Source organism: Psittacula echo (genome assembly GCF_963264785.1).
Source record: "Psittacula echo genome assembly, chromosome: 2".
Lineage (NCBI taxonomy): Eukaryota > Metazoa > Chordata > Aves > Psittaciformes > Psittacidae > Psittacula > Psittacula echo.
Window position 1 is genome coordinate 50,931,123 of NC_137737.1, and position 13,888 is coordinate 50,945,010.

At 38.5% G+C, this 13,888-nt stretch overlaps 1 protein-coding gene across 1 annotated transcript in view; it reads left to right on the top strand.

The window, feature by feature from the left end:
* PTPRN2 (protein tyrosine phosphatase receptor type N2) overlaps positions 1 to 13,888 on the top strand; it is a gene marked incomplete at both ends in the record, with an annotated part of 676,226 nt that overhangs the window by 603,254 nt on the left and 59,084 nt on the right. Inside the window, one exon of the mRNA XM_080609627.1 lies at positions 12,051 to 12,198. Coding sequence (XP_080465753.1) covers positions 12,051 to 12,198 — 148 coding nt within the window. The remainder of the gene's footprint in view (positions 1 to 12,050; positions 12,199 to 13,888) is intronic.

A 13,888-nucleotide genomic window follows, 5' to 3' on the forward strand; every position in this document is an offset into this window, starting at 1 on the left:
ATTCCCTGATGTCTCTGTACTTTCCTCTCACCACTGATCATATTGGCTTAAATAGAAAAAGTATATCGAAGGGTAATATTTTTGCCCTTTTTTGTCCACCATTAGTCTTTTTTAATACATAAAAGCATAAAGGAGTTCTACGCTTGAGTTCATCAGATTTGATTTTGCGAGTTTAGTTTTGGTCTCATTATCTAAGAGCAAACGATTCCATATTTGGAGAGCTGGCTGAAAGATATTAAATACACATTGGAAAAGCTTGTAAAAACCAAACTGAGGACGTGCAGTTACCTTAAGATGGAAAACGATGTCATTGACTAATTTTTCTTTAGCCTCTTCTGGATTAGAAACAGTTTCTTTCCAGAATATATTCTTGATGTGCTAAATCTTTAGCTATCTCAGACATGTACAGATACATTGAATTTTAGGTTCTTTATTTTGCTTTTTACTTCTGTACAGCAGTAAGCTGTACTTGCACTGTCTCCTCAAAACTCCTTACTGTCATTCTCTCAATGTTTTCTCCTTTGTTCAGCGTGTGAAGGGAAATGTTGCAAGGAAAAGAAACCACACATGAAGAAATGTTGACAGTCATCGGTTATGACCAAAATTTGCTTCTTCCCATAGCATTTTCTTAATTTGCTATGTTCTGTTTTTTGTTTTTCTGACTTACTTTCTTTGCAATACAGTGTCATCTTTCATCATTTTGCTTCTTTGTTGACCTCTACAGTCTGTTCATGGCTTTTCTGTTCCCTTTCACACTGTCTTTCCCTTGTTCTTATTTTGCCCTCTGACACTTCAAATATTCTCGTCTATGGATTAGACCAGTGTTCCTCAAACTTCTTTAAAGTGTTACCCCTTACTGGCTCCCATGGAAACCCAAGAGTCCCAGGAGCAGGTAGAATGTCTTCAGCTTATGCATTTCTAAAGCTTTTGTACCACCACTTCACAATCCCTTTTGAATGCTTTCATGAGAAAAATATTTGAGAATTTGAGTACCACTAAGCTAGGCCAACATCAGCTGAAAATCCTATGGAGCAGAGATAAAAGGTTGCCTAAAAATGGGAGCCTTCTTCTAGACATAGAAGCTGGATGGATGCCGCCTGCACCTTTCTCACAGCCAGCATTGCTGGGTCTCCTGTTGCATGTTGGTTTGATGTGGCTGTGAGTGTGACTTGGAAGGGATAGGGCAGAAGTCAGTAATGTCTTCTCCCACAGTCGTCTCCATTAAGTCCTGAAAGTGCTTTTGTGGAAAGAGAGTTTCTTCCCTGCTTTGTGCCCTCACTGTCAGTTGGGTTGCTTCTCTGCAATTTGCAGTGTGGAAACATGGAACTTCCCAGGTCAGGGGTGTGTTCCCAAAATGGCCTTGAATGTGAGGATTTGACCATTGAAGATGTTGGTGTTGCTTGAAGTTTCCAGTCTCTGACTGTTAAGAGAGTTTTCTAAGGAAAAGGCTAATTATCCATCTGTTCTTTTATTGCTTTTTTTCCCAGGTGACCATTCGTGCACTTATGCATGTATCTGCTGCTAGGCTGTGGGTATAGCGTGGATTGCAAGACTCCTTGGATTTCATATTGCATATTCTGAATTTTCACGCAAACTTCTGTGTGTTTGTGTACAAACTCTCACTAGCAATTTTGGTATTCCCCCTCCGACCACTGAAAAGCAGAGGGATTTTCCTTTATGAGTTATAATTTACTCCTGGAGAAGCACCTGTTCACTTTTATTTGCATATTTAAGAAGAGTAGTAAGAGTATTACTGCCTATCCCTTTGCTCTAAGGATGTTATGTCTTTAGAAATAATACTTTTCTTTCTACTCTCAAGATGGCCACTATCTAGCAGAGGCATAAATTGCCAGGCTATCTATAAATCAAATCATGTGCACTATCACTTTGATGTACTTGGTCATGGTTGCCTGGCTTTTCCTAGTCTTATTGTCTCTGAAGTACTTGACCATGCTTGAAGAGAAGATTATTTTTAAACATGATGTTTTCAGAATTCTATATTTATCTCCTAGCAATCTTTATATATAGTAAATGAAGATGACTGTACAAGTGCTCTGAAAAGAAACACAGACTTTAATTCATTAAAATCTAAATTTGCAAATACAGTACGCAACTGGAAACCCAAATTCAGATGCTTAATTGAGTTAGCAGGGATTGGAGAGGAAGAAGGCAGGGAATTTGGTTTTGTGTTTTCAGCCAGGTAATTACTGTGTAGTAATATACTTCTAAAGTTTTAGTTTCAGACATAGGACATAATTAGCATGCATATAAATGAATCACAGAAATATCTTGGATTGTGATATGATGCTGAAACCATTAGTAAAAAAATAATGTGAGAAGACAGGATCATCTCAAAAATCGGTTTAAAGTGTAAAAAGAAAATGGCAGTTTCCTCTAGGAATGGAATTGGGTGTCAATGTTTATCACAGAGGACTTGATTTGTCTATTTTATGCAGTTTTTCTGCTACTTTTTATTCAGTAGCTTGAGCTTTTACTTTTTAACAAAGCTACCAGAAGCACTTCCCAAAATGTCTCAGTTGATGAATCAAACTGACAATATCCTTGGCATCAGTTCCTATACTGCAGAGTTTTCTTTAATGGGGAGGTTTGGGGGTTTTTTGTTTGGATTTATTTTAGTTTTTAAGAAATGTCATAACACATCCCATGCTGTGAAATAGCAGTATTTGACTAAGAGGTTTAGCCCTACCTTTTTTGAAGTATCATTCTTCCTTTATTTAAAGGCTATTTATTATTTTAAATTTTTGACTGTGAAATCTACCATAAGACCTACAGAAAGCCTGGAAACTGATTTTGGCTAATTCATCTTTTAAATCTTTATTATTTAGTTTGGCATGTCTTTGTATAAGCAGACTCTAACGTGCATAAATTAAATTCCTTTACTCATCAGCCACTTAAACCCTGTGCTTCTAAACAAAACCCCCAAAATGAAACCTGTTCTGATGTCATTAAAGTCAGAACATTTGGTATGCTGTGATTACAAAAATGTTACCAGATACGGATTCATGAAGGTTACGTGACCTTTGGTCTTGTTTATAAACATGATCATGGGAAAAGGAAAAAACAACAGTCAAGAAGACTGAGTTCTGAATTTCTATGCAAAATCAGTGATTTAGGGGCATATTCTGTGACCCTGTGAAATTCACTTCAATGTTTCTGCCCTTTTATTTTGCATCTGTGGAATGGCAACGATGCTTTCCTCCCCTGCAGAAGTAATGTGAGTACTTTCAGACAGCTGGACAGAAGAAGCTGTAGAAAGATTGTAAGGGAGCAAATGATATTCATTTTATGGTAATCATATTCTCCTTTTTGTTGAGGTTTATTTCAGGCAAAGTAATTGCAGGGGTGAAACTGCATAGGCATAATTTAGATTTCAAGAGAGGGGGTAAGAAGGAGGAGATGAGGGTGGTTGTATTTTAAGACCTAGAAGACACCATTAAGTAGCTGATAATCCTTGAGAAGGGATTCTTTGTGGAGTGGGATTCGTTATCTTCTGCTATATTTAGAGAGCAAGATAGAGTAAATATTTCATAATTAAGCATTCTCTTTTTTTTATGTTTAATTTCTCAACTATGTTTCCTTTTAAAAACATACCTGCCTATATCATTCTGATTCAAGCAATATTTAGCGTAACATGTATGTTCCAAGATTTCCTCCAGAGCTGAAAAGCTTCATTAGTCCACACCAGGTTGTATCCAGCCATTTCATTGAGATTTCATTGAGCACCTTTGGCAGCTGGGAGCTGCAAGAAAAGGGATTAGCAAGTATTTGTCTGACACACACTGATCCCAGCACCTGCTGATTGGATTGAAGTAATCCTTTTACAAGTTACAAAACTCTATTATCAGAGCATTAAAAGAGGGGGAAGCAGTGATATACGCTACATCAAGGGTATATTAATTTAGGTAAACAGAATGTAGGTTGCCATTTAATGTACTTGTGAATTACAGTCATTCTTGCAAAAGTTGCATGATAGCCCATTCTGGTAGGTAATGCCATGCACTGCTCATGCAAAGACGATACTTCTCTAGAAACCCAAGGGCAATCATTTAAAATTATTTTAGATGGCATGCTTAAAGCACAATTGATCTCTATGTACATGCTTAGTTGTTTAGAGTAATCTTTACATCTACCCTTTGCATCTAAAAATATAAAATTGAAACTATGGAATGACATTTTTTTATTGTTGGCTGACATCACCACGGAACTTAATTTATTTCCAAATAATACAACCTATTAGAAACAATCTAGGGATATTATTCTTAACCAGACTGAATGGTTGCTATGACAGAGAATTGTCTCCCTCTGTTTTGTTTTCAGTTTTCCTTCATCACCTACCATATTGTGTATGATAGTAGTAGGGGTTTATGCCAAATTACTAGCAAAGCTTCATAGTAGTTTTCTTATTTGCTCAAGTAAATAAATGCTTAAATGAAAAGGGTTCAAAACTATTCTTTTCAGTGGTGTATTCAGGTACTGAGAAATATGAGAAATATTAGATAAAAACACATTATGGTAGTAATATGGCTGCAAAAACTGAGGAGCAAAAAGAATTTCTCAGTGTATTTTTTATCAAGGCCAAATGCAAATTTGCAGGTTTTGCTTTCCTAGATTTTTTCATCTGTGGTTACTTAGTTCTCACCGGTAATACCAGGACATCCAGGATGGCACAGGACAAGTTAGAAAAGAGAAAGGAGCCTTCAGCCTGAATTGGCTACAGTAAAGTCAGGAGTGTTGCCATTGAGAGCACCGGATGCAGAACACTCCCCAGGATTGGAAGTATGTGAGACTTTATAGCCAGATGTTAATTACTGAGATTTCTTCCAGATACAAGCTCTGTGAGATACTGACAATGAGTTGCCACAACAGGATTTTTATTTTTATATGTGTGTATATATACATTCAATGTAACTGGCCCAATAAAGTTACATTTCTCTACCGTTAATTTTGAAAACTTGATTTGCCATGTTACAACTAAAGCTAATGCTTTTCATGACAGGTATGCAGTGACATTTCAGAGATGGAGCTGGTCTTGATAACTGCATTATTGCAGGTTGGTTGGATCAGAGCATCAGAAACATCTATGGTGCTTCAATAGAACTGTAACTATTGGAAAAAACTGATTTTCTTAACATGTTAGTTGATCACAGACTTAAATTGGTTGTGATAGCACATCCCGCTTTTATTTAAGATCTGCTTTGTTAAGGAAGAAAGGTAGAAAAGATATGGGCATAGTTTGGCTCTGCTCCCATGTTTTCTTCTATGTGAGGCACCACTGAGAGTATACTTCATGGAAGCAAGTGTGCTCGGCTGCCAGCCTTTGGTCTCTGCAAGAACACCATGGCAGCTCAGAGAGAAGACTGACCTTGTCTATCAACAAGAGCCTAAAGTAACTTTAATATTACTATGACAAGGTTTTAAGAGATATGAGAAATTATTAGAAAATGTGGAAAAACATTATGGTGCTCTGCATGGTCTGAATATGGTCAGGATCATAATAGTGACATACCTCAGGGAGCTTTATTTGAGCAGATCTGGACAAGTGTTGGTGCACCAAAATAGAAGAATAAAGTAATCATAATTTTATAAAAGAGGAGTGCAGAGAAGGAAGGAGAAGAAGACAAATGAACCTTTCTATTGCTATTCCCCGAGTCCGGACTCCAGCCCTGGAAAATAATGAAGCACATATTAAGAAAGAAATTGCTGATTATCTAGCAAGAGATTTTTCAAGGGCATAAAAGGGAGATAAGTGTGAGGGTCTCATTTAAGAGGATGGAGAAGGCTGGAGTCTTTCCTTTGTGCATTTGCTAATCTCCTCCATCCTTTCCATTGGATATTGCACAATGAGTAAGAATGTGCATAATTATACAAAGAATAAGTCTTGCCTCGACAAACTTGATTGCTTTTTATTTAAGCAAAACTTCAAAACCAGTAGATGAAGTGAAAACAACAGATGCCATTTATCTAGATTTTAATAAAGCCTTGAAACTGTCTTGTGAATAGTTAATTGAAAAATTAATATCATTTTTTTAGAAGACAGTTGCATGGATTGAAATGTGGCTAAAGGATGATACACAAAAAGTAACGATCAAAAAGTACGTATGGGAGTGTCAGAGTACAGGAATTGCTGTTAGATCTAGTTATATTGAACTTTTTTAATAATTAGCTGGAAGTGGGTGGAAGTGATAACAACTTTTACAAATGGTATCACAGTGTAAAGTTCTGCACAGAATTGATGACAGAAGAGTAATTCGAAAGTTTGAAAACTTTAGACCTGAAAACCCATACAACAAATAAAGTTAAATTATATTTGAAGAGTCACAAGAAGAGATTTCTACAGTTTGCATAGATCCATTATTTCATGATTTGTGAAGATCATGAATTATATACATGAAGATCTTAAATATATGCAAGTGGAAATTATACAGAACAGCAGTATTCAGTGTAAGCAGACTTAGGTTGAAATAAATGGATTGGTGATAATTGGTAGCAAGTTAAGTTTGCAATAGAAAAGCAGTACTGTAGACGTTCCTATGTAAAAGCCATCTCAAATGAGGATTACTGTTCATTTTTGAAAATAGTGGAGTATTTCCAGAAATACAGTGTATAGTCAGAACAGTTTGTATACCAAGATACAGTAATGAACTTTGTTTTAGGCTTCTACTTTAGATACAGGACACCTAAATGTTAGAAAGTTTCTTAGTGAGGTCCAAGAAACAAGGCATGATTTGAGGGCCTGGAAATGGATAACCAGATAGGCTTCTTTTGTCTCTGAATTGTACAACACTGCGAGTAATATGAGTGGGAACAGAGATATTTAACATGAAGCCACTAATGAGGTATTAAGCCAGAAAAATGAAGGAGAAAATCATGTGCTGTGTTGAAAGTAAATTGTCTTTTTCCAGAAAAGTATTCCTTTTACATATAGTTAATGCAATATGCGCAGAAGAACATAAAGAAATTTAAGCAGAATAGCAAAAACGCTGGTGTGGCCTGTGCCAGAAAAATACAGTCTACAAGTTAGGAAGAAACAAAGGCAAAAACACCCTTTTACTTAAGTCAGTTGAAGAGAATAACAAATTCTTTCAAGTATGGTCATATAGTGCACAATTTACTCTATAATAGCTAAGGCAAATTCTCTCCTCTTCAAATTCCTTCTGAGGAATCCACTGAAGCATCACAGCACTGTCTGGCCCTCTGTGTGACATAACTCGCAGTAGTTTGAAAGCAGTGGCTGTCACAGGTGAAAGGTGTGGATTTGAGAGGTCTCTGTTCACAAGGATTAAGATAATGTCCCCTTCAACTGACATTTGAGATTCGATTAGACCTGTTGAGATCTGTCAATTTTAGAGTTGGTGATCTTTTCAGTAGAAGAGACATGCTCAGTGGTAAAAAGAGTGTCTAATGAAGTACCATATAGGAAGTATGTTGTCAAAAATAATTGCTTTTTGTAAAAGCTGAACATCAGCTAACAAAATAGGTGTTTTTAAAACAAGTATCTTGGCAGATACAAGTGATACTATCTTTGAAAAAGGTATTTGGTCTCTTCTCCCAAGTAACAAGTGATAGGACAAGAGGAAATGGCCTCAAATTGTGCCAGGGGACATTTAGACTGGATATGAGGAAAAATTTCTTCATTGAAAGGGTAGTCAAGCAATGGAACAGGCTGCCCAGGGCAGTGGTGAAGTCATCATCCCTGGAGGTATTTAGAAGATGTAATGTGTAAATGTGAGTTTTAAAGAGTAAATGTGGTGTTTAGGAGCTGTGGACTTGGCAGTGCTAGGTTAATCGTTGGACTTGCTGATCTTGAGAGTCTTTTCCAACCGAAACAATTCTACAAGTCTATGATTTGGTGATTGACCAGATAATAAGAGGAGTATAATTGTTATATTTATTAAAAAAAAAAAAATAAAGAAAACCAAACTGGTTTGACGCCGTATTATAACATCAACTAAGTACTCACGAAGTTTTACCAAAGCTGAGCTGGGCTGCTGTGCTCTGTCCTTGTACTTGTGTCAGGCACACTGAATTTGTCTTGATATTTGCCACTGGCATTGGTTCTCTTGGCCAGAGATTCATTGTCTCTGGGACAGCTTTTCATCCTCTGGCTGAAAGCCCATCTTTTCCCTTACAACAGGCATGTCTCACACAATAATAATAGATTTTGTAACACATCCCGCCTCTCCATGTAATGTTGATGCATCCTTCTTATCTTCATAACATGTTTGTTAGCAAGATTATCTTATCTGCGTATGCAAGGGAAAGTATGAACTGGGTTACCAATTGTCCTTGCAGGTAGACCCTATAGAAGGAAAAACATGACAATGAAATTTAAGGTACATCAAGAGATCTCTGCAAGCAGACAGCGTTTGTTTGAATAATAGCATGTTAAGGGACTTGTCTTGATGTGGACATATTGGTGAGACCAGACCTCTACTTTTTTCAGCAGGTTTTGAGAAACATCACGATAACAGTGGTGACAACTTCTATTTATTTTACCTGCTGCTCTGGGACAAGAAAAATCATGTGCTTGTTTGACATGTTGGTAATGAATTTCTTTTGTACCAGGCAAATGCTGCAGAATGTCTTATGAAAACATCCTAATTAAGGAGTGGATTTGAGTAGACATACAAAATCTCTAAAATATCAGAAGTTCCACTCAATTTAATGTACATCCAGCAGCTCCCAAGAGAGTGTTTCAAAATCACTAAGCTTCTGTTTAGCAAAATGGGGATGAGTATAGGGGCTCTGAAGGTCTGTAAATGAAACATTACTTAACTCTGAGGGAATTGTTTGACTCCTGAATGTTTTAAAGCAAGCTTCTTTCTTGGTAGCTTTTTTAAGCAAGTGTAAAGCAGATGTTCATATTGTGCAGAGCCATCCATGGATCTGTTCAAATAGTCAAACACCTTTTCAAGATCTGTCAGGAAGTGCTCCGTGAATCTGATCCATGCGATACAGGTGTTGAAACTACCCAGAAGTTGTTGTCTGGTTGAAGTAAAGATTTCAGTGTGTTTTCATTTGAACATTCATTTCTCTTTACACTCAGGATTCCCTGAAAAAGTAAGGTAAAACTAAAGAGTATCTCCTTAGAGAGAGAAGTTATTTACAATTTCATGTGCTCTAAAAGCAATCAAATTACCTTAACCATGTCACATTTAACAATTTAAAAAGAAAATAAAATTTCTTTTTAAAATACAATCCTTGAAATCATCAAATAGACAAGTTGGAGCCAACAGGAAGCTTCTTACTGCATACAACCGTTCCTTAGGAATCAGATGTTTATGGCCATTTGCCTACAGCTTCATGGATCTCGGTATTTTAGAGACATTCAGTGTTGGCAGTGTATCTGCGTAAAATGTCCCTGAAGTCTATGGGCCATTGTGATGGGCATGTCAAAATGAATCAGATTTTAAAACTGTGATTTAAAATGGGAAGATGCTACAGGCTGGTCCTTGACTGCCTGATCTCTGCCTGCTGCATGCTAAAGAGCTTCTCTGAAGCCAGGAGTCTTGGCTCAGTCGTATTGTAAGATGTTGCACTTTTTTTCCTGTTGCCTCATAAAAATTCTGACATTCCAACTAGTCTGCACAGGAGGGATTATCTTTTTTTTCTTTTTATGATGTTCAGGGTACATATCCAGGCACAGATTTAACAGGATAAAAGAATGGGATCTTTAGCCTCCCTCCTTTCCCCAGTAGCAACAGCCTTTTGGCAAAGACAAGTAAACTACCAGAGGGTGGTTTCATCCTGTTAACTTGTGGGTTAAGGCTTGGAACACGCTAGCTCCCCTGATGCACGATGGGGCTATGTAACTCTCACAGTTCCCTATCTATCAGGTCACAGCTCTGTCCACGGTGATGCTTTTTCCTTCATTATAGAAAAGAAGCAATCGCACAGTACGTGTTTTGATTGTATCTGGGCCAGCACTATGTTTTACCTCCTTTAGAAACCTTTCTTTTAAAACAATATATTTCTATGTCCTTAAAGATATCCTTTCTGGAAGCGTCACTTCTTGAATTGCTTTTCAGTAACAAGATTGATTTACAAATCTCTTGTAAAGACACACACCCAACAAACCCTGCACAAAACAAAGCTGTGTGTCAGGGGCTCTTTTGTAGCATTCAAGCTGCAAGAGAGAGCAGTATCCTGCTTCGCTGGTCGGGTGAGAAGCATGGTGGAGTGACAGCTTTAGCAGAACTCCCATTTGGCGGAAGACAAGCTGCAAGCTTTTTGCACCTTCTGTTAAACCTGCTGAGAGGGCATGAGAGCCTTTCTTCTTTAAAGCAAGCTTGGGAAGAATTCAGCGTAACAGAGATTGTCTGAGGAAAAGGTTTTCTAAGCAATTAAACTGCTTTTTGTACTTTTCAGTGAACCCTTTCCATGAGCTTTTTCTACACAAGCTTTTTTGCTGCAGATTGGGCTGTATTAGTGAGTCCTCCATCAGGAGCTGCTGTGACTGATGTTTGGGCCAGAGCCACTCACAGCCTTGCTCCCGACCCCCACCCAGACTCTGAGCCTGGCCCCTAAACTGTCCCTTTTTTAATCAGTTTAAGGGTGTTAACTTCCATCTACCTTGCTCAGCCAGCCTGTAGCAGACCCCTGCTGTAATGTCACCTATCCCTACCCTCCTGTCAATCCTGACCCATAAATAAGCTCTCATTCTGCTCATCATCCATCCTCAGGCAGAACTCGTGCACTCCAGCTGGTCATTGACATAATGGGCAATACCCCCTCCTTGTCTCCCTTGCCTAAACATCCTAAAGAGTATGTACCCTTCCATTCCAGCGCTCCAGTCATAGGAGCCATCCCGCCATGTCTCAGGTGGTCCCAGTAAGATCATAGCCCTGCAGGCATGCATATGTCTCTAACTCTTATTGCTTATTCCCCATGCTCTGCATCGTGTTTGCATAGAGGCATTTGATTTGGGCCCACAATGAAGCTGACTTACTGGCTGGAGGAGCTGGAATTCCATTGTGCTGCTCTTTAGGTGCTCCCCTACTGTCCTGCTCTTTAGGTGCTCTCCTACTGTCCTGCAATCCCCCTCCAGGCTCTGGGCATCTCTTGCTGGCACTGGCATCAGACTGATAGGAGTGGGATGGATTGAGGTTCCCCTACCCTGGAAAGATGACAGGCTGTATAAGGTAATTTGGCTGTATAAGTAAGCTTACAGTAACATTTTGATGTTAAAGCAAAGGGAAGATTTCTGGGTTTGCCCACCATTCCTCCTTTCTGCTGTCTTCCAGTCTTCTACTTGGGTGATTTTCAGGGCTAAAGGAACAGGTTTTCATCTCACTTTTGGCAAACTTTGGAACCCAGTTCCTGATCCACTGCTGTAGTGCATCCCTAGGTTTGGGAGATCTGCAAAAACTTAAAACCTGAACCAATATATTCCGACAGGCCATCATTCTTGCCACAGCCAATTCATTTTTCTTTGGTGATGCTTCTGTTGACTTTACTGAATGCCAGGTACAGTCTTTAGCAACATATATTAATATTAATTAACACCATCTTCTCAGTTCAAGGCCATCTCTGTGCCAGCCCATGTGCAGGATGAGTGCCCAATGACCCGGTGCTTGAGCCGTGAAACGTCAGCCTGGCAATTTTTTAATTCTGCATCCATTGTGACCGGCATATACGTTTGAGGTTTTGTTTTAAAGTCCTTTGGTTCGACGTGAGCTGCTGTTGTAGTAATTTTTATCAATGGGCTTTTATTTCTTTTTCATTGCCTGATGAAAGAGACATTTAGGCTTACTTTTTCTAAGTACTAAAAAAGAAATAGTTTTCTCCTCAAGCTCAGTAGCTGGGGGTTTCATGCATTTGTTCTCTGTTAGCATTGGTACATGTCAGCATTCTCATTTTGGATAGCACAAATAAGCTTCAAGTTAACTCTCTGGAGTGAGTTAGCCATATAAGACTGTTTTGCCCCCAAAGCTCAAGATTCCTGTGCTTTCCATCCTGAGATACATACTTTTAGTTCATCTTTGAGCTTAGCTAAGTCAATACTTAATACAGTGTTCTTTTAATTCCAGTCCTACATGGAAGATCATCTGAAAAACAAGAATCGTCTGGAGAAAGAGTGGGAAGCTCTGTGTGCTTATCAGGCTGAACCAAATGCCACCACTGTTGCAGAGCAGGAGGAAAATATCCAGAAGAATCGCTCACAGGCTGTAGTACCATGTATGTACACTTTAATTCAGATGATTGCATTTGAAGTTCTTGAAACTTTTCTCAGTATCCTTTGCACAGTGGTTTGAAAGCTACAGATGACAGGTGAACATAATACACAATATATGTGTACTAGAAAGTTGTAGCTACACCTATGGGCTGATTTCATAACCTGTTGTCATGTCAGATGCTGTTTATCTCCCTGTAAGTTGCATGTATGTTACAAAAATACACAACTATGTCACATAGCACTGCTGCTGCAGCTTTGCCATCCCATAAAATTCAACATCCAGAGTGCTTTTCAGTGCTGGAATGTACTTTCTGTACAAGGGTGGCATCTGTAGCCATTCAAAAGAATGAAGTTTGGCTTGTGCTTAGACAAGTTGGTATCATGTCCATCCAACACTAATACCAGCAGTCTATAATCATGGCTAGATGATCTGTTTATCAGATACTCAGCTGTACTGAATGAGCCCCTTTAGGCTTCAGTGGATAAGCTTGCAAACTGGTTTCTCAATCTCTGCTAGGCTTAGGGTAAAAAGAGAAAGAGAAAAACAAACAAACAAAAAGAGCAGCCAGTGTTTATATGCCTAGAATCTGCTCTTTCCTGTAAGCAGACACCTTTCTCATCTTGAAATCAAGCAATGCTTTCACACACTTTATTAAGCAACCAATGAAACAAAACTGAAACTGAGATTATATTCACAGTCCACAGCAACAAAAATACCCTTAATCAGTGTGCCCACAATCCAGCTGGGTAGCTTAGCAAACATAGAAAGCTATTTTAATTTTTAAAGTGCCCTGAAAACATTTATTTTCCCTATGAGAGCACTGAGTAAGTACTGTTTCTCCTTTAGAAATGGGAAAATGACAGGTAACACATTAAGTAAATGTCAGAGCTGGATTTAGAGTGAAGATTCTTTGGAAGTACATGGTAATTTAACTGAGCCCATCAGTTCTTGCATTATACTTCAGCAGGATTTTCTCTCTTTTTGGCTCTTTTTGCAATACTTTGCTGTTTAAGAGAGAATTACAGTAGTTTGGCGATATGTATTCGTTCTCCTGAATAAATACAGTGCTTTGGGGGTTTTTTTGGCTTTTTTTTTTTACAGTGTTTTGGGGCAACAGCAACAGTTTGCTGACTTCCATATGTTTTCTGTGGAAAAGTTCCAAAGAAGTCATGAAAGTTGAAGGAGTGCAAGACTTTCTGTGCTCTTTTCCATCCAGAAAAAATGGCATTTAACTGACATGATAGGATGTGAAAATGGCTCCATGATAATGTGTATTGATCCAAGTTAATCTTCCTGCTTAAAGTGTTCTTTTCAGTGTGGATTTACAGTCCGACCATCTTAAGCTATTCCAAATCTCTGCTCATAAAAAAGTTTCTGATTGCAGCCTTGGAGAAAACATGAAAGCTGCAGGTGTTGCCAGAAATTGATGGTGGTTATTCAGCTGAGGCAGGAGACATGTCTGCATGATTCAACCAGCAATAAGATAGGGACCCTCAGACCATTCTAGCTCTGAATCCAGATGGATCATAGCTCCAGCAGTGCTAAAGAGCAGAGATTTTTATCTTGGGTGTCATGCCACACTAGAGACCTGAACTATTCTCAGAGATAAGATAGGCAGTCTCTTTTCATCAGATTGTACCATGTGGATGAATCAGCCTGCGTCGATCAGTCTTCAGTTGACAAGTCTCTGC